The sequence below is a fragment of the Erithacus rubecula genome, assembly GCF_903797595.1.
Source record: "Erithacus rubecula genome assembly, chromosome: 17".
Classification (NCBI taxonomy): Eukaryota; Metazoa; Chordata; class Aves; order Passeriformes; family Muscicapidae; genus Erithacus; species Erithacus rubecula.
Window position 1 is genome coordinate 5,771,503 of NC_136669.1, and position 26,718 is coordinate 5,798,220.

Genomic DNA, 26,718 nt, shown 5'->3' on the forward strand with positions numbered 1-26,718 from the left:
GCATGGGATGGCCCAGATAGGAGGGAAGAGCCCTGGGATGGGGGGTTGAGGTGTGTGGTTGGTTGGGGGTCAGCAATCAGCCTCCTTTACTTGGGGATGGGGAAAAAGTAAAGGACTAAAGGGAAAAGGGAAGCCCAGCACAACCCACATCCTGCCAAAGGAGCCAGAATGTGCCCCCAGCCCTCCCAAGACAACTGAAACCAGCCCTGAAACTCAACCAACAGCACCTGCACCAAGAGCAGCCAGAGTTCCTATCACCACCACAGCCTGGCTGGGCACTCTCAGCTCCTGTTTGCCTTGGAAATGTCAAGCTGGTAGGAAAAAGCAAAGTTTGGGACAGGGCTGACCAGCTCCCCCCCAGGCACACAGCCCAGGGGGACAGGGCAGTGTCTAGAGGGACCTTCACCATCAGATGGGGGAGATGAGCCCTACAAGAGCCAAAGGAAGGAAGGAAGGAAGGAAGGATGTGCAGTCCTATAAACAGAGAGAACTCAGAGCAGTGCAGGAAATGCTGAGCAGCTCACTGTGACATCTGTGTGTGCACGAGCAACCCTGGCTGTGCCACTGGACTGTGCCCCCCAGCCAGGGCAGCAGCTCTGCAGTGGGAGCCCACCCAGGCCAGGGGCTCTGGAGCTGCAGGAAGGACTCTCCCCCTTCCCCTCTCCCAGCTGCCAGCACACATTTCCCTTCTTTCCCCTCCAGGCTGGATTCTGCATTTGCCATCACTCACCACTCCAGCAAGAGGGGAAATCCCCTCAGCCTTTCCCCATCCTGGTTTCCATTTAAAGGAGTGACTGGAAACCATTTTCTATCCCCTTTTCTTCCTCTGGAGCACATGGATCAGGTTAAGCTGTTCCAGAGGATCAAATGGGTTTTTGCCTTACGACCTGGGGAGTTTCCACTGGCACAGGCTGGGATCTGGCCCCACTCCCTGGCACTGTCCCAGCACCAGGCTGGCACAGGCAGGATGGGGGAACAAGGTCATGGATGTAAAAAAAGCACACAGGTGAAAGCCAGAGTGCACAAATTTATTTACAAAAATTCAAATTACAATATAATACAGGAACTTTTTACACACAGAATATTAGAACTGTTTACTACCAGAAGGTAAAGAAAAATATTTTTTGGTTTTTTCTCTTTTTTTTTTTTTTTTTTTTTTTTAATAAACCACCTATTTATTTTCAGCTATTGTTATACAAAGTTGCAGAACATGCACATCTTTACAGGTTTTCTTTTTTCTTTTAATACGTTTTGCTAAGTGCAAATACTAAGTTTCTCTCTCCACCTTTAAGGCAAGTAAATGGGACACTGCAATGAGCTGTAAGAAGTACCTGTTATGGGATCAGCCTGGGCACAGCAACCTTTTGATTGCTTTCAAAACCTTTAAACAAGACTGGAGCAGGAGGAAAAGTGGGATGCAGGAGTTAGAGACCAGGTCAAGGATGGACTGGGTGGCTCAGTAAGTTCTGGGCTTTTTTTTTTTATTTTAAATAAATCAACACACATTCAGAAACAACTTGAGATCTCCTGGGTTAGAGGGGGGAAGCAGCCATGAGCTTGGGCTGCACTTTTTGGTGCCATGGGTGTTTCCTTGGGGAGCAGTGCTGGGCATGGTGTACCTACACATCACAGACCAGACCCTGATTTATCCTCTCTTGGACACAAATAAGCCCTTGGCTTTGGCAGGGGACACAGGGAACCCTCTCTCCCATCTGTATCCTCCAGGACCATGACAGCTGTGCCAGGGCAGCAGTGACCCTGATGGATCACAGCCACCAACCTCCCCTGCCCCCTCTGCTGCCACTTCTCCAGCCCCTCTGCTCCACATCCACACTTCTCTCTTCCAAGACTCTGCTCTCCATGCCCACACATCCCTGGACATTAACCAAAAGATGGGACTGGCCCACCATTTTTTGCTGTATGACCATCCTGCCTCCTTCATAGTTTGGGCCACTGTGCCTCCCCTCCACTGCCTGATCCTTCCTGCACCCACCAGGAAGGGCAAATGCCTTGGAGAGCCTGGAGGGCTCATCCAAACCAGCCCTTGAGCCCAGAAAATCTCAGCTATTGAACAAACAGGATTCCCTTTCCATAAAGGAAGCCACCACTGCTTCTTCTAACCTAGATCTGTTTTCCCAGCAACTGCTGTGACAAAGCCCTTCCTGCCCAAATCCAACAGGACTCCTGCTCCCGGCTGCTGCAGGAACCAGTCGGTGCAAGGCAGGATTTAAACCTGGTCAAAGCCCAGCTGAGCAGCAAGTGATAAAGCTCCTGCAGCCCCCAGACTGCTGCCAGGAATAAACTCATTCAAAATAGAAAATTCCAGCAGCCAGGGAACAGCAGTTGGTTATTAATGCCAGAGAGAGGCCACAGCACAGAGGAGTGCTCCACAGGGAATGTTCAACCCACAGGCAAGGGGAAAAACACTCAGCTCCAAAAGGCATGGAAGCCCCTCTGTGTGGGAGACCCTCCTGGGGAGGACAGTCCCCAGCTGCTGTCCCAGGGCCCTGTGCAGGAGCATCCCACTGGCAGCCCATGCCCAGTGCTCCCTGAGCCCCCAAGGGATCCAGGGATGCTGCACACGGGGCTTTGGCAGAAGCTGTGAGGTGGAGACAGGGAATTTTACCTGAAAAAACAAACTCACAAAACACCTGGATGCTGAAATACAGGGGGGAATGACAAGAGGGGAGATGCACCCAGAGAGTTCCCAGCAGGACAGAACAGGATGAAGGCCAGAACAAAACATTTGGAGAACAACAGCACAACTGGGCTGCTAAAAGCCAGCCCAACATTCCTAGGAAGAAGGTTTTTTCCCACTCCAACATTTTCTTTTCTAGATGGGGCCTGTACCAGACAGCACAGCCAAGGGCTGTGGAGAAAGGGCTTTGTGCCACCCTCCTCCCACAGCCCAGCACTGCATCCCCCACTTCTCACAAGGAAGTTTTGCTTTTCCCTCACTTCTTAAGCCTAGCAATATTCAGGTTTAACTTTTGACACGCTTTTCCAAAGCCAATTAAGCTGACACACACATTTTCTTGAGTTATTTGGTGCTGTGGAAGCAGCCAGCTTCCTGCAGCATGGGGCTCCAGCTGCCCATTGGGTTGTGAGGGTTTGGGTATGGGGAACATTCCCAATTTTCCTACCAAAGGGCACACCACTGCCTACACGTCTATCTGGGTGTTTCCCAGGCAGTTTTTGCAATAAAGGGCACAGCTTTGGCTCCAGGTGGTTCCAGCAGCTGCCTGAGAACTGCTGCCAGAAGCTGGGGGAGGTTTGGGACACCAGAAGAGAACAGCAAAGCAAAGGCCACATTTCAGAAGTTGAGGGGCACACAACTTTGGGGGGAAAAACTGAGCCCTTCAAAGGGGGCAAGTTCAGTCCAGCCAAAGATTTGGGTGCCCAAATCTCCTGCCACTTCCTAATACCAAACAGAACATGGCTCTTGGCTTCCTACCAAGACCTCAGCAATGGGACAGCTGCTGCAGCCCCTCGCTCTGCTTGGAGAATGAGGAACACTAAAAATGCTACAGTGACTTGCTTTTGAGCAATTTATTTCTGCTGGGAGGTGCCAGTAGGAAACAGGGATGCTGGAGAACCAGGAAGCCCTGCCCTGAGCCTCAGGACAGGCAGGAGGCTGGAGCAGCTGCCTCCTGTTACCTCCCTCCTGAAGGTCTTACACTTACCCAGATGCCAAGTGTCTCCTCCCTTCCCCCAAGACTCACTTTGCTGCTCTGGCCAGCAGGAAGACAGGATTTTTGGAAATTCCCCAAGGAACTGCTGTCTCCCCGTGTTGCACAAAGTCTCAGTTTTCCTCCCAACAGCTGCCTGAACAGGCTTTGTCAAAACAAAACATCTGGATGCCCAGCTCAGGGGCGATCTCCACCCCTGGGAAACGTAGCACCAAACCCTGTTGCAGCACAGGTCGAAATGTTGGATTGCAAAGGTTTGGAGAAGCCCTAGAGAGGGTGCAGTGCAGGGACACTGAGCCCCTGGCTGCACCTCAGAGGGGCTGGAGGGTCAGAAACGGTGCCGGGGCTGGGGGCCAAAGTGCATAGGCAGGTTGTGCTCCAGCACGTTGATCTGGGGAAAGTCAAAGTTCACCCTCATGTTGGGCAGGGGGGGCACGTAGGGGGCGGGGATGGGGCCGAGGTTGAGGGGGATGTTGTTGTAGAGGGGCCGCACGGGGGGCAGGGGGAACGGGGGGTGCACGAAGGGGTACGGGGGCATCCGCGGCGCGTGGAAGTTCTGCGGCACCGGCCGGGGAATGGCCTCCACCCGCTGCATCTTCTCCACGGGCTTCTCCACCGGGGGCCCGATGCGCTTGAAGCTGTTCTCTGCAGGGGGCACAGAGTCACCCCGCTAGCCCAGGCCCTGAGCTCGGGCTCACCGTGGCCATCCCCAGCATCACTGCTGGCCCCTGCTCCATGAGCTCCAGCCGGGCTCCTTTCACCACCACCCCCCACAAAGGGGGAGCATTTCCTGCTGTGGGATGGGGGGCAGCCCCTGTGCCCCCCAGGACACAGCTCAGAGGTGTTGCTGCCCCTCAGCTGCTTTGCCAAGCAGAGACATCCATAACACTGTGCCACAGGAGAGCTGGGCACAAATCTTGTGCTTGCTCACAATCCCACAACAGCACTTTAAAGACAGACCAGTTCCCAGGAGGAACAGAATCCAGTGAAGGTCCAGAGCCCCATCAGTAGCTGGGAACCCCATTATCCATCCTCCAGTCTGATCCCAACAGTGACTTACCCCCATTCTTCTTCCTTTGCTCCTCTTCAGCCTCCTTCTGAATCTCATGAATTATCTTCTCATCATCTTCCTAGAAATCAAGGAATACCAAGAATCAGTGGGATAATTCCTGCTGCAGCAGGAATTTGTTCAGAGCCAGAATTTCTGTTCTCTCAATGCTGTTTTTCTTTTCAGCATATTTTCACAGGGAAAAACCAAAAGAGACTAATTTGGCTGCATTGTCCTCCTTTGGGGCTGGCCTAGATTTACCCAAAAGCAAAGCTGTGATGGGGGAACTGCAGCAGCACAAATAACCTGCACTCTGTGCAGTATGACCAAGATGCTTGGATCAGCTTTCCAGGGAGATCTGCACTAAAATTCATTGACTTGATGGAAACCAGAGAACTGCGACCCAGCTCCACCCCTCAGAAGAGCTGTTAATCTTTTTAATGGCAATAGTCTATTAAATATTTACATTATCCTAGCACTTGTAGAGTTTTTGGCCCAACAGCTGGAATTAACACAACTTAAATCCTGGCTCTAGTAGCTAAATGGTGCCATTTAGATCTTATCTGTAACTCTGAGAAGGGCATAAATCGAAATATGTTTCTTTAATGTCTGTCTAGAGGTTATAGCAAGAATATTCAGGGCTGCTGCTCACTGAGAACACAAGAACAAGCCAGAAACTGAAACTGTCCTGCCTCTGATCACCTTCAGTTCTCTTAACTCAAAGGAGTATCAGAGAGATCCAAAGATGCAGTGAAGCCTCAGGTGAGTTTCTGCATGTCTGTAGGGATGAAACCAAAGCTGGAGATTTCAGGGAGAGCAGCCAAACCTCCAGGACAGTATTTGGAACCCTGAGCCCCAAGTACTCCACAAAGCACAAGACTCTGCTTGTTCTAGTCTCCCTAATTTCAGTCCTGCCAAAACACACACATTTCTTCCTGAACACTCTTAATGTGAAAAATGTCCTTTATTTTGAAGAGTGGAACTAAATCCAAAATATGCTTCGTGCTTGCAGCTACACTGGAATGATTTTAAGCTTCCCAGTCCCCAGCTGACAGTCCTGCACATGTACAGCCTGGGAAGCTTATGGAGAAGTCCCCTCCTCCACCACCAGATAACTTCAGTCTCCCAGGGAAACCTTATCTTAATGTGCAGAAAGGCAAAAACTCAATACTTCCCTCCCTTTTATTATTCTGTGAGTCAATGGTTAAAATGAAGACTTTCCAGGACATGCTTTTTTTTTTCCTCTCCCAAGCAGGCTGCTTGCATGGGCTGTTAATTTCAGCCTATCTATCTCCATAAAAACTGCTGAAGAATGGCTCTTCTGAGCCTCTATGGAATGCCTAACTACCCCCCAAGTATCAGTTTTCCTGGCTGGAAAACCACCTGGGCATGCTCCACAGGCAACCAAACAACCCCTGCTCTTTTGCTGCCCCAGCAGTGCTCTCAAAGCTTGGTTTCAAACTTTAGGACTTCATTTTTTTTTCTTTTTACTTCTCAGACTGTGTTTTGCAATGCTGTTGAAAATGGACACAGCCACCACTCCCATTTTGTTGCCACTTACTGAAGAAGATGCACCTGAAGGTTTATGTGACAAGAAATATATTTTAAACTCAGCTGAGCAAGATCACTTAGTATTTCTTTTCCTCACACAAAGGATAAGCCTCACCTTAAAGCTTAGAAATGTGCCCTTTAACTAACAAAATGCTTTTACTTTAGTCTAAGTCTGTGATTAGACAGTAAACTCTTCCCTAGCAGGGTGGGGATGCCCTGGCACAGATTCCTAGAGAAGCTGTGGCTGCCCCTGGATCCCTGGAAGTGCCCAAGGCCAGGTTGGACACAGCTTTGGAGCAGCCTGGGATAGTGGAAGGTGTCCCTGTCTGTGGCAGGAGGTGGAACAAGATGAGCTTTAAAGTCCTTTCCAACAAAAATCTATGATTAATCCTGTGAAGTGGTGCTTCCCCTTCCTGTCACCACCCTGATCAGCTCTGGTCAGTCCTGCACAGAATTGGGCACATCAAAGACAACTTCACCAGACCCTTGTGCAGCCAGGGCTGCTCCCCCCTCCCAGTTTAAACTGCAGCTGACCTCCCTCTAATGGGGCTGGACACATCCATCTGCCCCGGGGCTGGAGCCAGCTGCACTCACCCAAGGTGATGCTGGATTCGATTACTGCAGCACCCAGAGCACCAGGGGAAACAGGGAGCAGCAAACCCCATCTGCCAGACCTCCAAGCTGACCCCTGCAGCTCCCCAGGACAGCATAAAACACATCCCCCAAAGTGCAGCAGCCACACACCCCCCCAGCTCCATCCCCTCGGGGCTCCAAGAGGGGCAGAGCTCACAGCACACCCTGGGTGTGAAAACCTGCCAGGAACAGACCTGGACCAGGATCAGCTCTGAAACCACAAATCACAGCAGAGCCACAACAAACCACATCTCCAAGAACAGAACTTATCAGCCCTGTTGCTTCTCTGCTGATAAAAGTGTATTTTCCCATTAGAAGGTTAAAAAGTGCTTACACTTAATCCCACATACCAAGACTTGGATTTTTTTTTTTTTTTGCACCAGTATTTCTAAAAGACTGGTATCTATTAATATAAAAAGAACAAAAAAAAAATACACTGCACAACAAGCACCTTCCTACTTAAGAGGCTGACATTAAATTTGGCAAATGATGAATACACAGCACTGTTCAATACCTGCAGTATTTAGGAAAGATCTACATTCCAGATGGAACAAAAGAATTGATGATATGTAAACAGCAAGATAATTTTAGGATGTTCTGAAAGAAAGCTGATGCCACAAGTTCTGCCTAATACATATTGTATATTAGGTCAGAATTAAAAAAAAAAAAAAAATCCAACAAACAAGTCCTGGTGCTATTTTAGTGAATCTTACAAAACACTTCTAATTCTTTGGAAGCAAAGGCTGTTTTTTAATACCACAGTAATTAGAAAGATGACAGATTCATCGAGGGGTAAAGCACCCACACCAAAAATTAAGATTTCATTAGCACACTTATGGCTGGTTTTGTGGTGAGAAACCTTTTAACATCACATGGGGTGGAGGCTGCAGAAGGATTTCAAAAGCTTCTTGTGTCCGTTTCCCTGAGCGGGTTCAAGTCCCTTAATAAAGGATTAGATTATAATTTTAATGGCCTGTTCACAGGCTGTGTGGATTGGAGGCATTTATCTTGTCAAGTTAACAGTCATCTTCCTGTCAGCTGCCTTGCCTACAGCAAGACAAAAAAAAAAAAGAAGAAAAAAGCAACCTCCCAACCCTGGGGGAGGGTCTCAGCACTGGGCAGTTTTTTTGAGCAAAGATGTAATTTGGTTTTTCTGCTGGAGAGGAAATGCAGGGCAATGCTACAACGTGGCCCTTCCCCACACTCTGCAGCATCACGGGCGAAGGGAGGTGGCCAAGAGGAAAATGCAAAGGATCTCTGAGATATGTTCACCCTCTTTATCTGCAGAAAGCAGACGTGGTCATTAGCAGCAGCTGTGTTTCCAAGGGACAGAACAGGACCAAGCTTTGCTCCAGAGCCAGCAGTGGGATGCTCTGTGCAGCCCATGCTGCAGCCAAGGCAAACAAATGCTCATCCCTGGCCAGTGTGGGAGCCTGCCCTTGCCATCCCCCACCTGGGAAAGGCTCCATGGAGGAAGCTTCTCCTTTCAGCCCTCTCCATTGAATCCGGGAATGCGGCGAGCACGGAGCCAATCACAGCAGCACGGTCTGTGCCTGGATTAGCCAGGAGCAGGGCTGGGTTGCTAAGAGAGGCACCTTTTCATGGCAGGGAGGTCTGGTACAACAATGCTGCTGCAGAGGAGCCTCATCCAGCACCCACACAGGGCCCTGCCACAAGCAGAAAGGGCTGCTGGAGAAACAAACTGCCCTTGGGAATGAGAAAATACAGCAGCAAAGGAGATAAAAGCTCAGCAAGTCACACAGAGACAACCTCCCCCCAAATAAAACCTCCTCTGCCCAGAACAAAAGTGCCATCCAGGGAGCTTTTGAAAGCTCTGTTTTTATCTCCTGTGCTTCTCATTATCTTTAATTATTAAGTGTCACCGGGAAGCGGCTGCCGCCTCCTGAAAAGAGGAAAAACAAGAGTCCTGCTGCCTATTTCTGGGCTCTGCAACCCCTCCCCTACTTCAGAAAGTGCTTCAGCACCGCTGCCTCCCCCTTTCTGCCTCTTTACTGCTTTCTTTTTTCCACGTACGTGTGGCCGCAGCCGTTCCTAATAAACTTGAAATGATTTTTCACGACGGAGGCTTGCAGAGGACTAAGGGGTTTTGTTTCAAATCATTCCCAGATCAGCACTGGAGAGGCTGAGCAAGAACAGGCACGGGCTGTCTCTGGCGTGCTCCTCCATGCAGCAGGAAGCAGGGATGAAAGCAGGCTGTGCTGGAAGTGGAGCAGGGATCTGCAGTGCTGCAGGAAAAGGGGGGCCAGCATGGGGACGAAGCGCTCGCCGGTGCTCGAGAAATGCAGAGTTATTTTAGCAACAGGCATTCCATATCCATGGCTTTCTGTGAATTCCCTGCATTCACCATATGCTTGTGATTGAGGCATTTTATAGCAGTTAAAAAAAAAAAACCAACAACCAAACCCACCGCAAACTCCACATCCTAAATTTAGGGGAGCTTCCCCCCCCTCCACTTTCAAATCCTAAATAAAGGCAGCACTGTGCACTTCATGCATTTCCTTGATGCATTTGAAGTTTTACACAGTCTTCTCTCAACATCATCTTTTTATAACACCAGAAGGAGGGATAATTGCAAACACCTCATGATGATTAGTCTTCTGCTTTGAACTTTAACGATGGGCCTTTGGGAGGGTTTTAAGAGTTTACTGAAAACATCTTAAAACTTTAAAGCCAAAAAAGCCTCTGTGCAATATTACTGATAGTCCAAAGATGAGTATTAAATTCAAAACAATACATTTGAGAGCAGAACCTGCTTTACCAAAACAGCCAGAAAGTATTAATCACATTGCATCCCAGGATTTGCAAAAACTGGATGAAATGAACATTAAGCAGCATTAGGTTTGCAAAAGATATTCAGAAATTCAGAAATCAGGGCAAACACAGCCCCTGCAACCCAGAGCCAATTTGCAGAACCATAAAGTATCTTGAGTTAGGAGGGATCCACAAAGATCACCAAGTCCAACTCCTGGCTCTGCACAGGACACCCAACAACCCACCCAGTGCCTGATGTGGCACAAATGCTCCTGGAGCTCTGGATGGTCACAGTGGGGCTGTGACCATTCCCTGGGGAGCCTCTTCAGTGTCCCAGCACCTCTGGGGGAAGAACCTTTTCCTGGTATCCAACTAAACCTCTCTGACACAGCTCCAGCTGTTCCCTTGGGTCCTGTCCCTGCCCACATGCTGCCCCTCAGGAGGAGCTGCAGCCCACGATGAGTCTCCCCTCAGTCTCCTCTTCTCCAGCTGAACAAACCAAATAACCTCAACCATTCCTCAGACAACTTCCCCTCAAGGCCCTCCACCAACTCTCCTCTGGATGCTTTCTAACAGTTTTATTCCCACTGCTCCCTCCCTTTGTCTCCGGCAATGTTGCATCAGCCCCTCCTGCAGAGCAGAGCCCGCATGGGCTGGGGGACACAAGGACCTTTTTTGGCCAAGCAGCTGCCTGGGAAGGGCTCCTGGCACCTCCTACAAGGGTGCAGGGCACCAATTAGCTCCAGAAGAAATGCAGGGATTAAACAATTCCTGCCTGGCCCCCCTGGAAGCTGCTTACCACAGCATGGCTGCAGCTTGTCTCGGAGCCAGCAAATATTGCACCGATACTTTTAAATCAGACTCCAGCCTGATTACAGCTTAGGGACAAGATTTTAACTAACCTTTAATTATGGGAAATGTTGAAGCCTCTGCTTTACTCTCTCAAGATCATTTGAGACAAAGACTAACAGATGCTGCCATTCCTAGAGGACTGTCTTTAATTTGTTTTTAACCCAAGCTAATGAATAGGTTTGCTTATACTTTCACGAGAATTGTTTCAGACTGGGAAAACATTAAACATTTGGAAAAGAACAAAGGTTCTCTATTTTAAAGAAACCTGAATTTTGCTGTATATAATATGGATTTAGACTCAAACCAGACCCTTCAAAGGTCATGCCTTGAATGGACACTATCCCTGGTAAAGGACAGAACTCTACTGATGCAATGGTCTCTTGCTCTTTCAAATCTCCAAGTCAAACTCTGTTTCCCTCTTCACATCTACCAGGTTAACTCCTGTTTCCACATCCCATATGAGAGCACAGATCCCCTGGAGGGGTTGGGGTGGTGTCCCTACACCCCTTATGAGGGAGGACCATGCACACAGGTACCCACTACCATTGCAGCTTCAAGCCAACAGCTGAGTTTTGTGTTACTCTTTGCACTGCAGCAAGGACACTCACCCAGCTTCACCTCCCCAGCCCAGCAGCACTCCACCATCCAAAAAATAATTAAATAATAAAAGAGCAGGCAGTGCCAGCTCTGTGCTGACAGTGGGAAATTTTTCTTTGCCACAACATTGGTTAATTAGAGAGGTGGAAAGGGGCTGGTGACAGTGGCCTCTTTGTGCTGCTTATTTATTTATTTATTTGAAAGTACAGTATGAGCTTTTTTGAGAGGCCTCATGTTTTCTCTGGCTCTGAACAAATGCCATCCCCCAGCACACTCAGCAGCCTGACAGGAACAACTGCCGAGCCCTGCATCACATCCTGCTGGAAAAGGAGCAGGAGTGGGACAGGAATCCAAGAAACTCAGAACCAGGTGTCAGAAATGCTACAGGGGGTGTCTGTGTGTAGTTTAACTGCTCATACTGACAGGATAATTCAGAGAATAAATGCAGGCAAGCAGAAGACTTGGAAGCTTATGCTGGTTGTGACATTGCTGGGAGATCCCTGAGAGCCTGGAGGTAAAAGGGAGAGATTTAGAGTGGTTTTTCCCTGGCTTTGTGCAAAGGCAGGATTGTGCACATTCCCTGCAGACAGGGGGCTGGGAGCAGCCTGGAAAGCTGCAGAGACCTAAGACAAAGAACCACTAGGAAAAAGGAAGTTCAGACAAACCCTGAGAAGGCAGATCCACATTCATGTTCCTCTACGGCTTTGTTAAAATCAGGAAATTCAACTCCTGCTCCTTAAAACATTCCTGGATTTACAGTATTGAAGACCTCAATTTACAGGGACTTATTTGCTGCAGCAAGTTTTCCCAAGCCTGTCACAGATAGGAGCTGTATTAAATTACTACAGCTTCTCTCCCAGCTCATTCCACACTTCAGCTCTCCCTCTGCAGCTGTTGACAACAGCCCTGAGAATGGACCCAACTACTGCTCCAGGCTTGCAGGCAGTTTCCTGATGGGTCCATGTCTGTGACAGGATTCACTGCCAACAGGCAGATATCTGGGCACCAAAACCACAATTCCCCTTGCCTCCAGATGTAAAGCCATGCCAACACCATCTCAGCTGCAAAAGCAGGAATGGGTCCCAAAAATCCCAATGCTGGCTCCTGTGCCTGGTGCCAGCACTTGATCCCCACCAGCTCCTTTCACAAGCCTCACTCTCCAGAAGAGCACTCAGAGCACTGCCAGCCAAAGCCCTCATCTGACAGGAGCAGATTTTCCTTAAAGCAACACCCAGCTCCTTCCAAGCTGTGGTGAGACATGACTCTGTGCTGTTGCAGGATCCCAATGTGGTTTATTTAGCTGCCTTGGGAAAGGTAAAAGTTGTTTCCTCCAGTGGAATATGTGCATTTCAACACGCTGGTGTGGACGGCGATTGAAACTGGGGTGAGAATCATTCACAAAACCCTTTTGTTACTTACTGTGGGGTCTGTCCAGAGGGAGCACTTGGCACAGTCCTGGCAGGGGGCCCCAGGGGAGCGGGGGTGCTGGCAGAAGTGGTCGTAGCCGTTGATGGCCACCCGGCAGAGGTAGCACATCTGGGCGCCGCAGCGGCACGACATGCGGTTACAGCCCTCCGACTTGATCAGCCCCGTCCCACACTTGTGGCACTTCCTAATCCGGGCAGCTGTCATCTTCTCCTCTCTGCAAGACAAGAGAGAATTAGCAGGGGGGTGTTTGCACTCACCAGCCTGTGATAAAGTTACTGTCACACTACCCCAGTGAGGCTTTAACCCCCTCCTCTTTCCTCAGATTCCATCCACAAGTCCACCGCTGTTCCAAGCTCTGGGCTCAGCTCCACTTGGAGCCAGCCCACGACAACTCCTGAACAAAATAAGTGGAAAAAAGTCAAACACTGGCTGCATGCTGCAGCCCTGATCCTGGTTTCCATGAGAGCCAAAGCACCAGGCTGTGGCTTGGGAGGAATTCGAGATGCAAGTTCAAGGGCCAAAGGGCAATGGATGCTTGAGCTGGCTGAAGGAAAACAGAGCCAAGGAGATAAAGTTCAGGAAAAGCAAACATTTGGCTGTCACCTCTAGCTCTTGTGTTTGCCTGTTGCTCTGGCTACATAGTTGCCACGACCATATAGATCTTTTCCAAGCCTGGCTGCTATGCTCCAGAATTACTTAGTGTTTGTTACATTTAAATCAGTAACTGAAAAACAATCACATTTCCCCACAGAAGCATTCTCTTTTCTCTAAGATTCCCTACACACATTTTGCAGAGATTTTTGCTTTAGGTCTGGGGATGGGTTTTCATCTAACAGAGCACAAGTGGGAATCCAGGACAAAGCCCAATCCTTGCTCCCAAAGGACACCCTGACACACACTCCAGCACAGGCTCAGCTCACAGCAAGACTGTTCTGGCACAGAAATGAAGCAAGGCTTGGTCATTTAATTAAAAGACTTAAGAATATAAATTATCATCCTGAGGGCCAATTTTCTGACCGCTGGAGATCACGTTACACTTTAATTCACAACCTAGAAGTGAAATTTGATGACAGCAGAGCAAAGCCATGTTTTCATGGAGGGAAGCACAATTCTTCTGACACTGGGGAAGGATCATCCTTAGCCAGGCATCTCCCTCCACCCAGCTGTTTCAGTGCATCTGCAAAGTTTACAAATGTTTGGGAGATGGCAGGGAGGTATTTTTGAGGATCACAGCAGCAAACCAGGCTACAGCACAGCCCCACAAACTGCTCCATCAGCACAACCAGAGGAGCAGGGAATGGTGAGGTGGGAACTTCCCAGCCTTGCAGACACCCAAGCTTCCCACACAGGATGACCTGCACCCTGGCATGTGGAGATGTGCTAAAAATAGACACAAAAAGCCAAGTTGAGAGTGACTTTCCTTGGAGCTGCAGCTGCTCTTCCCTCTGCCACTCAACAGGATGCTGTCGATGCAGATTTTTTTTGGGAAACTTTGAGCAAGGCAGGAAGTTTAGCCTGAACTCCAGCTGGGCTTCCCTTTCCTTACACAGGGCTTCAAAAGGAAGTTTTTATTGTATTGAGGCAGCTAGACTCATCTATCCAAAGACACAATCTGCTGAAGTTTTTGAAACTGTTGTTGTTTTTTTTTCCTTATTAGGGACATGACAACTCATTCCTCCTCCCTCTCATCCCTCTTTCCTACAGGGAAAGGATCAGCAGAGAAAAAAAAAAAAATCATATCAAATCTGTAAAGATTTTGTTCTGAATTAGGGACTGTGGAATGAGCAAGCAACAGTCATTCAAATCCCAGTGGTGGAGCTTTCCAACCTCTACTCATGCCAGACAGACTCTAAATCACAGAGGAAGGGATTGGGCAACGTGGGCAAGTCCCACTTGGCTGCACCAGACATTTAACTCCATGGATGAAAATTCCCCTGTTTCCTAAAGACAGAGATTTTGTCATTTACTGTAGAAAAGAGAGAAATCAAACTCCAAAAGATTTTAGGGTAACCGTCAGGATTTACATCTGCACATTTCAAAATGTGACTGTGCTTTGTAACAATTCCTACAAACTGGTTAAAAACAGGCAAAAGCTTCTGGAGGAAAACACATCCTCTCCCACAAAGCAGCAGCTGAGCAAACAGTGCAGGTCTCCACTTCAGATTTTCAAAGGCTACTAAGGACTGACTGTGACTCAATCCACTCCTCTGCCTCCCTCCCTTCCCCCCCAGCAATGCTAATGGGGGTTTCTCACCTCGGAGAGGGACCAGGTGCCAGCCTGCAGACACTGGGCCAGCCAGAGGAGCAGGCTGGGTTGGTGACAACTTTCCCACGTTCTCAAATTGCCAACTGGATCTGCTGCCAAGTATCTTTCACAGACAGAAATCCCATCCTGGGAGCCTCTGACCCCTCAGCTCTGCCAGCAGAAACTGAGGGACAAGGTGTTGTGATTCCCAGCTCATCCTCCTCCCTGTTTTGCCCAGGTTGTGCAGTTTCACTTACATGGATGTCCTGTATTTGATGTCATCCTTCTCAGCCAGCTGCTCACAGGTGAGATTCATGTGCTCCTTCCACAGCCCCTGGCACTTCCGACATGTTTCCTGAGGAGGATAACAAACATTAAAGGAAAAAAAAAAAAAGACCCAGCACATCATTAACTGCTTTAAGAATTGTAAAAATTCCCCCATCAAGGTGCAGGTTCTCAGGTGAGGGTGGGGTGGCAGGACAGTACAGTGGTCTGCAAGTTTGTCCTCCCTTGGAGAACAAAGACCACAGATAAAGGGAGCCAAAGGCCTTTCCAAGGCACAAGAAAATAGATATAAAATTAATCCATAAATCCTAATCACCTAAAACTCATGGGACAGCTACCAGATTCACCAGTCACAAGTCAGAGGAGACTGCAGAGGTAAAAAATGTGGTGCCCAAGGATACCAAGTTCATCTGTTTCCTGACTAAAATCCTTCACCTTCATATAAAGGGCTCCTAATTCCACCATTGATGGAAATCCTGCATTTACATCACAACCTCAGCTTCTCCAGGCATATAAGCAAACACATAGTTTTCCAAAATCTCACAAAAGAAATGATTAAACAGCTGAAAAACACAGAATGTGGAGAAACATCAATAAAACCGAGGCAGAAGATAAACAAATATTTACAAACTTAACCAGAATGGCTGGACTAAACTTAGAGCAAGTGGCTGAACTCTCTTGTTCTTGCAAATCCTTTAGCAATAAGGCTCTAATCCAGGACTGGTAAAGTGGCATGGAGCAGGATTGCTGTGGAGGCAAAATTGAGAAGGAAGCTTGGACCAACACTGGGGACAGAGCTGATTTTTTCAGTTGGTTGGCCAAAGAAAATTTTGTTTTGGGTCAAACAAGAGATTTTCCTTTAATTTGAGGAAGATTAAAAAACATCTAGACCAGACTTGAAAAAAGTACATGTTTTATGATCCAACTGTTTCATCTTCAGGATGGCTGGACTCTTAGATCCAACCTTCCCCCTGGCAGGAAAAACCATCTGGCTATGCAGCATCCTTTTCCTCTGCACACCAGAAAAGGTCCCAAAAGGGCTTTTCCCAGCCCTGGTCTCACTATCAGCAAAATATGACCACTGCAGAGACAGATCTTACTCAACTGCATTACCTTCATTTTATTTTAATGAAGAAATCGAACGTTTATGTGAGATATGAAAGAAGAAAATGCTTCAAGACACACGTAGGCAGCAACACTCTTTTGATCATGAATCAGACAAACAGGATGAAGGCCAAAGCTTCCAAGGAAGCCACCCTAGGAGGGGGGGATGCAAAATGGGGCCTTGTTTGTATCTGTGCTTGCTGGGAGATGCCCAACTGCTCGTGCTTTCATCTGGAGAATGAAAGGCTCCTGGGCCTGGCTGGTGAGCTGGACGTGTTTGCAGACAGCAGGGTAAGGGCTGGAGCAAGTGTGGAGCCAGCCTGTGACTGCATCCCAAAAACTCTGCAGAGGATTTTCTGATCACTCACCTTGCAAATGCACCCTTTGGCAGGCAGGCACTGTTTTAAGGGGCAGTAAATGCCTCGGGTTCTACTGATTCTCATGAATCATTCATCACACTCTGTGTTTTCCTGCTAAAGCTGTTAAAACAGGCACCATTTTGTGTGCATTTTTGGCAGGCCACATCTGGCTGTTGGCAGCACAGGAAGATCAGACTTGGAGCTGTTCACATACCTCCATGAGGACCCACCTTCCCCTTTACTCCCAACACCTGGCCATATGCCATTCCGAGATCAAAAGTGCCTTAGGTAGTTTTTGTTTTAATGTACACCAAGGGTTAAAAAGAGCCTTTGGAGCCCTGTTACACAGAACTGCTTCCACACGCCAGCAACAGAGATTTAACAGCTTTTTGCCAGGAGGGCTGGCACATTTTCCAGCCAGGAGCCTGCTATTCTCAATTACTTAACTCCAGGAGCCTCCTCTGCTGCCCAAACGATGCCCTGCTGAAGCAGATGGTGCCACTTAGACCCTCATCCCAAGTCCTTCCCTTTTGCTCCTGCCTCCAGCCTGGTGGCTATTGGAAACAATGCTCTCCCTGGAGCCCAGGCTGCTGTTATTTGCCAAACAGTTGTCTCCTGCACTCAGGAAAAGGGATTTCTGTGCAGGCAAGGAGAAAGGGAAGAGGCATGGCCATGTGTGTTCCTGGGATGGCAGGAGGTATTGGCTCCCCTGCGGGGCCACCACAGCTGTGCACATTTCTGGGATCCCTCCCAAGCTGTGTTGTCCTCAAGGAGCTGCAAACCCACAGGCAGCTGTGCCTGTGCCAATGCTCCCCATGAAGGGGATGCTCCTGTGGTTTCCTGACTCCCGAGTGTCACCTGGTGCTGCCTCTGGCTGAGCCATGTCCTCTCCACAGCAGCCTTGGGAATATGCTCCACACACGTGTCATTAGCACAATCTGTTGGGATTTTTTCCCCTTATTCTATCCAAAACAATGGCACATTGTTGGATCTGTTCACACAGAACTGGGGAGGAAGCCCATGGCTCAAGCAACAGCTACTGCTCTGGTACCACAACTGAGATCACAGCCCTTGCCCAGGAAAAGTGACCTTTTTTAATTTCTATTGAGTCAAATCCAACCCACTTGGCTGATGCACACACATCTCACATAATGACAATTCTAAACTCTACAATCCCCACAAAATTTCCAATTTTTCTTTTATTTCAGAATCAGCCCTTCGTTTGATAATGGAAGATACTCTCCCATTACCATATTAATTAACCTAAACATGCAGTGGAATAGCTAATTTTTTGCAACCAACTCAGACTATTTCCATAGGAAGAGCAGCATTTGCAGCTAGACTGGCTACAGCAATATAAAGCACCACCTAAACCCACAAAGAGAGAAGAAGATTTTCCCAGTCCTGAAATCACCTACTCCAAGTGCAGAAGCCAAAAAAGTAACTCCATTAAAATAAAGATCCTTCCCAACTTTTTCAGCACTTGGTCCCTTAGCAAACCCTGCTGTACTCAGATAGGGCCACTTGTACTTTAGCTTTAACAGCAGCTCAGCTGAGTGCATCAATTCTGGATGCTGAGAATTCCATGAGTTCTCCTGCCTTCTCCCAGCCCACTCCTCCTCACAGGCAGGTAGAGCTAAGGCTTTAGGTGCTGAGGAAGTTTTGGCATTAGGAAACAGCTCCAAACCAGGCATGGAGACAAGAGATTAAGAAAGTGCTGCCTGTTACATCTGCCCCAGCTTGGCAGGCAGCCTGGGACAGTCCATTTCTGCTGCACAGGGCCAGGGAGGATGTGATGGAGAGGGTGTTTAATCGCACCCTGTAATCTCCTCACTGTACATCTGTTGGAGGCAGTGGCTCTGCTTCCTCTTGCTGCCTGCCAGGAAGCAGCCAGGATTAACACAAACATGTTTGGGTTCAGGAGGATCCTTTGTTCCCAGGGTCAGTGGTGGATGTGCAGCTTTCTGTGCTCAGGGCCAGCCTGGCCAAGGGTGGACACTTTGCTTACTAAATTGTGGGCAGCACAATCCTTCAACACCCTTGTTAATTGTCCCAGCACTAAATGAAGGTAGCAGGAATTGTTTTATAAGAATTTACCACCTTCCTCAGCACTTCTGCTGGTACTTCTAATGGAGGCTACAGTTTTAAACACAACCCAGACTTTTTCTCCACTCTACCATCAACTAAAAATAACTCTCCAAAGTCCATCCCACTCAGCAGGGGGGTAAAAATCCCAAGTAGTCAACTTTTCCTTGCCAGTCTCCACATTGTCTTGGCCACAGTAACAGCAATCACTTTTCCCAATTGCAACCTAAACAAATGCCACATGGACAAAAACATCAGATGATCCGCAGGGATCCCAGCCCCACTGCCCACGGCATTCCTGCTTGTGCTGTAGGAGTTTACACTGAGCTCTTCAGTGACTGAGCAAAACGCAGGGAGGGTGGGGGAAACTCCACTTGAACAACAAGAGGCGATGGCCCGGCTGTTGTCACCGCCCTCTGCTCCCAGGGGGGCTCTGAGCTCCCCTCACTCTCCATATGCTGGGTAATTAAATCCTTGTGCTGCCACGACTCCCTGCCCCCTGCAGCAAGGGCGAGGTGCGGGCTGCGGCGCTCTCTGCCCATGGCACACGTGGGGTGTTGGCTGAGAGGGAGGTGAGCAGACTGGGACAGAGCCCCAGTGATTGATTTGCTGCTTCCTCCTGCTCTTGGACATGCAATAGCACAGGCTGACCCCAAAGAGGCTGAGCTTTACCCAAAAGCAGATGTGAATGCAAGCCTCAGAACAGCACCTCAGGGCCAGTCTGTACTGTGCTGCTTTAATTAAAGAGCTGCAATTCCCAACCTGATGAGTTAATGGGAAAATAAAGAACCACAGAGTCTTGCTCCCCACAAAGTCTCACTGTCCATGAAGCTGCATCGACCTTAACTAAAAATTGATGCAGAAGTGGCTAAATGAATACAATCTTTAAGCACGGATAAGCTCTCATGAACACACTCCTTCAGGGCTGTTTCTAGGATTTCCTATATGTTAAGCTGGGATAAAGAGGCTATAATCCAGCCCAAGACAATCTATTTGGGTAAGAGACCCCTCTTTAGAGATGTACAAACACCCAGCACAGGGAGGAGTGATCCCAACTCCGCAGATCCCTGACTGCCCAGTGCAGGGAAACTCCTTCCAGCACGAACTGTGTGGCAATATCCTGACAGGCAGCAGGTACCAGCCCCAAACACAAATCGCAGGCAGGGTGGAGAAGGCAGTGCCATGCCTTGGCTGGGAGGACACAGTGGGTGTGCGGGTTTGCAGCTCCCCGGAGCTCGGCGTTCCCCAGGCAGCGCTGCCGCTCAGCGGCGGCCGCTCGCACGGCAGGGACAGAGACAGGGAAACGGGAAAATCCGGGAAAAACCGGGAAAACCCGGGGGTTCCTCTCCTGGGGACAGGTCACAGGGGAAATAAAGCAAAGGGACATGCTTGGATTAGGCTGTAAGAATGTGCTGGGGGATAAAAATAGAGACCTAAGAGTGACCAGGAGTTAAAAGCTGGATGAGGAAAACATGCACTTATATCCAAAACGCACCAAGAACCATAGAACAGCATCACAGAATTATTAAGATTGGAAAAGATCTCCATCAAGTCCATTCTTTTAAAGAGGCTAAACAGCCATATATTAAACACCATTACAAAAATCTAAACCAATGTATTCTGTTTTGCCTGTTCTTGTTAAATTAATAATATTTTAGTCCTACCACATCTCTAAGATACTGGAGATACTCAATACTAATTTCCTTCCAGTCTGGTTCCCATGAAGGTTTGGGTTGTCTGTGTCAGAATCCCAGAACCAGAAACGTGTGGTAATTCCCACCTCTTGCCTAAGTCACTAGGATTATCTCATATCTGTAATTCAGAAAGTTTCTGAAACACACAGACAAAACCAAAATAAGCTTTTCCCTCTCCAGACTTTGACTGTAAAAAGCCAGAACAGCTGCTGGTGTGGGTGAAGTGGTTAGAGACCTATGAAGCAAAAATATCTGCATATTCACACAAGAAGTGCTGCTCAGCACCACAGACCCCGTGGCTGGCCAGAGGTGGAAACAGCACCAGCACAAGAAACTGCTCCTTGATCTCACACTCAGGGTAACCTGAGTTTGAGAAACAGCTTTCACGGAGAAAGGTCATATTTAATTTGATCTTGAACAAAACAATGGTTTTTTCATTCTCTGGAATGTTTATAAATAAGTATGTTTGTTTCAAAGCTACTTTCTCTCCAGCTCCAGGGCTGTGAGAAATACATCAAAAGGTGCAGGCAGCAGGTTGGCTGCAGAAAAGAACACTGGAGCATTTGCATCACACATCCATTGCACCAGGATGCCTTTCCCTGAGCTGAGGAACAAGTGTTTCTCACAAGGATAAGCTCTCCTCACCAAAATTATGGGGTTTTTTTTGTTAAAAGCTAGTCCCCAGCCCTGAGCAGGTTGGTGTCACACAGAGCATCTCTCCAGATCAGCACACTAAGTCTGGGTACAGGGGAAACTGTGTCATACCCAGAGGTGGTCACCCACCAACATGAGTCCACCTGCAGTGCAGGTAGAGAAACACACTGCTTGGCCACTTTAGAAAGGCAGGTTAAGTATATCCTGGGACCTCACACCGACTGTGTGTTGGCTAAATCACTATACCTGAGGTTATATCCCTCCTTCCCAGGGAAAAAGTTAAGAGAAACCCAACACGTGCTACTGGAAGCACATCTGTAGCTGTCAAGCACAGCTTTGAGATCTGTTGCACTGATTGCAGATAACAGCTACTGCCTTCCCAGCCAAGGTAAATAATTAAATACTAGCAGAGGAGTTCAAAGGCTCAGCAGCTGCCCCTCCTGCCCTCCCCCAGTGCACATTCCCGTACTCAATTCAGCAGAGCACATCCAGGAGGTTATCCATGTAATCCTCTGCACAATCTCACAGAAAAAGGGATGTTGCTCCCAATAGCTGCAACACTAAATGATGAAATCTGATTGTGGAATTGGTGGAAACAATAGAGACCTCGGGAGAGGCATAGATTCAGATTTCAAGACAAGCAACTCGATTTTTAAAGGTAACTCTGGGAGGTTGCCCAGGGGTTGCACCCAAGGATGCCAGGAAGGTAAAGGCTAATAAGGTATCTCATTTGCAGAGGTACCTGCTAACGATGCATTGTGAGACTGAGAGGAGGAACAATTACTGAAGTTAATTTTGAAACTTCCCTCTTACACCACCACATGATAAAGAAATTCCTCCACCACCCCAGACACAAACCCCGACCCTATGGGTGGCAGAACCCAGAGAGAGCCTCCTCCAAACTGGTCCTATTTTTTCCCTGGTTTTCTCTCTCTCTACAGTTTCCCAGATTTTATTATAACACAAAATGATCAGAAAGAGGAACTCTGTTAGATATGTCCTCTCCTCCATTAAAAATTTCACGGAGACCCAGGTTTATGTAACACACCTACAACCCTTTTTAAGGAGTCTTTGCAATACAGCAATTTTGATGGTAATTTAGCAGCATTAACACTCCTTGTTTTCAATTTAGAGCCTTTTTAACTGCAATCTCTACCTACAACAGAAGTTGACACTCCAGATCATCACAACCCCAGCAAGGGATGGGGGAAGGTGAACTGAGGCTGGTAAACAGCTTTGGTCTGGGTGCAAATCCACCCTCAGACACTGGGCAAACACAGCTTGTGTTGCCTGGGAAATGAAACCCAAATGAGGGAAAACTCCCAAAGTAAAATTCCTAGCTTTAAACAGGCCAGACTAAACAAAAAAAAAAATAAAAAAAGTTGGGGAATGAGCATTGATCGAGAAAATAGAAAGCAAAGGGATAACTGGCCTTCTTCAAAACTCAGAAATTCGGATGATTTACTGCTTTAATGCCTGTGTGCTTCAGTCACTTCCTACCTGCTGCTCCCCACATGAGCACTGTGCAGACAAGACACATTTGCACTATATTTATAGTAGCAATATTTACCACAGAGGTATGAAAATGGCTTTGTGAACTGCTAACCTTCATCTAGCACCTTCACCAAGGTGACACTGAGTCACCTCTGGCTCGTTTGCTGTGTTTAAAAAATGCAGTGGAGAAACCAGAACCCACAGCCCTGCAGCAGCCTGCTGGAACCTCTGAAAAAGACAAAATGACAGAGCAGAGCCAGTGGTGAAAGAATTCATACCTGAGCTCCAGTGCAGGAATGCACTGATTTCCTCCTGCAGCATAAAACCTATTATTTTGTATCTGAATAACAATGATAATAAAATATATCAAGCAGACAAGTATACAACAAAACAAACTAGAAGACTACTCAGGGAAATAGATGTGCTGGCAACTTAGTGATTCCTCTTCCAGAGCCCCTGAGTGATGTTCCCATTCCCTCCCATACTTAAAGCACCCACCAGCTGAGCCTGGGGATCTGTTTGGTGCAGAAATGGTGAAAAATGCCTTAAAACCACAATTTGTGGGTGATTCTTAAAGTTCTGCTAAGGTTGTTTGGCCCTGCACCATGCAATGTGCCTTCCTAAGGCTGCAGGGAGCAGAGGGACACTGGGGAGGACCCACCAGCCCCACCAGGAGCCAGGCAGAAAGGACAGAGCCACCTAAGGCCACTGAGCCAAGTGGCTACTGACCCCAGAGCAGCCTAATCCTGATCAAAGCTGATCAAAGCCTTAACTCCCATGGGGAACAGGCAGGTTACTGGAGCAGTGCTGCAATGTCCTGCCAAACGAGGGTAATTCAGGATGTGTTTTGTCTTCTAAGTAGAAAAATTGTTTAACCTGTAATTTAATTTTTTCAGTAAAGTCATATAATCCCTTTCAGTTCACTTTTTTATTAGTGGTGGAAAAAATGTGGGGCTTGGAAAGGTTTTGGAGTAAGAGAAAAAACCACCTCAGATCTGCAGACATTGAGGCTAAGCTGAGTTAGCAACTCCAAAGGGAGCCTCTGCACCTGCAGCAGCTCTGAACAACAGCTGGTAATGCAGCAAGACAAGCTGAGTTCTGCACAGCCATCTGAGACCAGGCAGGAGGCTGGGAAAAAAAAAGAGGCCAGGAACAACTCCTGGAACCCCTACAAAGTCTGTGGGCTCCCAGAGCTGTGTGGGACACAGCCCTACACAACAGGGGTGAGACTGGAACAGCACCCTGCAGCCTTGGCATTGTGAAATCCCCAGTGAAGAGTTCCCTTTCTGCTATGCTCACAAACACCCATCAGAAGGACTGGTTCCCCTCTTCCCCTGCAGGAGCACACGAGGTTAATTAATGCTGCTCAATGATTTGCATGACACGACTTGTCTACAAAGCAGAGATGTTGCAAGCCTGTTATCTGTAAAAGCAGAAAACCCCCCAAAAGCACAAGTCACCTCATCTCCAGGGATCTGTTTGAGACCCAGCTCATTCCCAAGCAGCAACAGTAATTGCTGCCATGACCCAACTACAACAGCAAAGCAAACTGGAATATTTCATGTTGTACTGCTGATGACAATTCAGTTTTGAGGGGAGAACCCTTGATTCAGGAGAAAGCCATCCTAACATCCAGGTCACAGATGAATGGTGCTCCTGGTGCAGGATGGGTCCACTGCTCACCTTTACCACACAAATCATCTCCCTCCTCCTATACCCACAGAGAAGGAAAAAACACAAGAACTGCAAGTACAGAGAGCTTTGGCATGGTTGGATGTAAAGTAAGGATCAAAACTGGTGTTGTGGGGTTATGTTATCCAAAGGGGGGATTATTTAACTGTGCTGTACATGCAGTTCCTCTCAAAGGATTAAGTCCAACACCCTCACGAGCCAAAGACAAGAATGCAGAGGGTGGGATACCCAAAGATTAAATCAACCATTTTGGCAGCACAAGTGAGGTATTTAGACACAGACCGGTTTCAGGCATTTCCCCAGCCCCAGAGCAACTTCCAGATCCTGTTCCCATTTTCCCAGGATGTCTATTGTAAAGACAAGGATAGGAAGGAAAAAAGAAAAAAGCATGATCACAAGCACTATTAAAACAGAGCTGAAGAATATGCGGATGCTACTGAAAACCACTTCCAAAGTGGTTCCCCAGCACATGGGGAAGCATTTAGCTCCTGCTGACCAATTAGTGACCCTGGGGAAGAGGCTTTCCATGGTAGCAAACCCCACTGCCAACCAGCAAGGAATGGAAACACCTTTCTCCAAGAGAGGAGCCCCAACCATACCCCTGCAACTGGACACTGATCTAGTGAGGGGTGGCTGGAATGAAACAATCACAGAAGCATCACAAGAGACTCTTCTAACTAGTTACTGTCTTTTTTTTGTCTCTCAAGTGCCACATAAGAACCAAAAATAGAGTGTCAGCCAATAGGTTTTGCATGGAAGAAACATGAGCTGTACCACTTAAAAAAGGAGCAATTTAACTGAGTGCCAAATGAGCCATTTGCAATAACCTCGTGAAACAGGATATGAAGCACTTTTAGCAAGAAACAGGAGATTGACTTTATTAGAAAAATACTTTTAAGGTTCAAATTCATCAAACCATTTGTAGCCAGAAATTATTTGTAAAAGATATTATTGGCTGACAAAGCTGGCTTTTGGCTGTCCAAGCCATCAGCAATTACCACCCAGAGGGACATTACCTGTTCTAGCTAATGAATGACACCAGTGCCAAACATCAGGCACAGACATTAACTGGGGTACAAAATGGCTCTTTAGGGTTCAGGAAGAAAACTATTCTGAGACATCCATAAGAAGCCAAGACATTTCACTTGGTGTAAAGGAGATTGCAGAGAAGTGTGTATTGTTCTCCTGTGCTTATCTAGACTCAATCAAAATTATCTAAACTCAATCAGACACTGAAAACCATTTTGGGTTTGGAACAGATAAACCTCTCCCCATGAAATTAAGGAGAGTCACAATTCCTAATTGCTGTCTTAAGCAACAGGACTGAAAAATCTATGGCACCCTTCAAACAAACAAACCCATCACCTCAGGGTCGATGTTGTAACTTGGTTTATTTTAGCCTAGAATTTGCTATGTTGCAAATGCCATCCCCACCCACTGGGCTCTGCTAAGACCAGCCCCTTCCTCCTGCCCAACTTCTCGCTTCCACTTCTGACCCAGGATTTTATTGCAAAGGGAAACCAGGCTTATTGGCCATAAAAGGAAAATACCCATCTGTCACATTTCTGTGGAGGGGAGTCAACCAAGAGGAACTTCAGTGACTTCCTTAAAACTCCGGAAACACCAGAGGCCAGTGCCGTCCCCCTTATAAGGATTAAAGGGCTTTTCTCCCGCTTCCGCCAGCCCTGCACCAGCACAGAGAACTGCACAGATGGCTCATTCTGAAGGAACACAAAAGGGAAGGGAAAGAAACAAAGCAGCAGCAAGCAGCAGTTTAGGGAGTTCTGCTCCCCTGCTCTGCTAGGGCACTGCTGATGGACTCTTTTCCCAATATCTGCCTTTACACGCAATCCTACTGATGCATCTGCTGGAATTAACCGGCTGAAAATTTCATTTACATCAAGAATGCATTTGACCTTTTAGTTGTGGCATGTTTGTGTTTGCTTAGCAAACCTCTAGGTTTCTTCCATCAGATATTATTTTGAATTCCTGACCTCAACTACGGGTATGCTTAATCGAAAAATAAGGGGAGTCAGAAGTTATTTCATTCAGGAACATTAACTCTGGGGTTTTTTTTGTTTTTAATGAAAAAACATTCTTTTACATTAACACCAGTAACCACAGCCACATTTAAACTCACTTAACACACAGATGAAGTTGAGATGCCCCTGCACTGAAAAAAATCACTCACCAGCAGCACACTGAACTTATTTCAGATACATCAATGAGAAAAGCTGACGGGACAATTTTATTTTTGTTTCACTTTCAGAATCACATGAAACAATGCAGCAGTATTGGGTGGAAACCACAGAACAGATTACGAGTCCAGAAGTAAAAGTTAACCTGAGCTTATTTGTCAGGTCTTAACAGCACAATGGTGCTTGGGGAAAAAAGTCAGTGTGATGCTCATAGGGCATCTTAAAATCCCAAAACATCACTTAATGTAGTTTCGTTGGGTTTTTTTTTTTTGGAGGGGATATTTTTATTTCTGAGGAAACTACATAGTTGGAGCTTCATAATTTTAGGGTAAGTCAAG

The 26,718-nt window shown here is 47.5% G+C and overlaps 1 protein-coding gene across 12 annotated transcripts in view; it reads right to left on the bottom strand.

Moving 5' to 3' along the window:
• Positions 1 to 1,007: 1,007 nt before the first annotated feature.
• RNF216 (ring finger protein 216) overlaps positions 1,008 to 26,718 on the bottom strand; it is a 75,945-nt gene continuing 50,234 nt past the window's right edge. For all 12 annotated transcript variants that reach the window (XM_079320444.1, XM_079320442.1, XM_079320448.1 and 9 more), the window contains 4 exons: positions 15,073 to 15,170; positions 12,562 to 12,784; positions 4,750 to 4,819; positions 1,008 to 4,334 (listed from right to left, as the gene is read on the bottom strand). In XM_079320444.1, the coding sequence (XP_079176570.1) occupies positions 4,018 to 4,334; positions 4,750 to 4,819; positions 12,562 to 12,784; positions 15,073 to 15,170 (708 nt within the window). In that variant the 3' untranslated portion in view covers positions 1,008 to 4,017. The remainder of the gene's footprint in view (positions 4,335 to 4,749; positions 4,820 to 12,561; positions 12,785 to 15,072; positions 15,171 to 26,718) is intronic.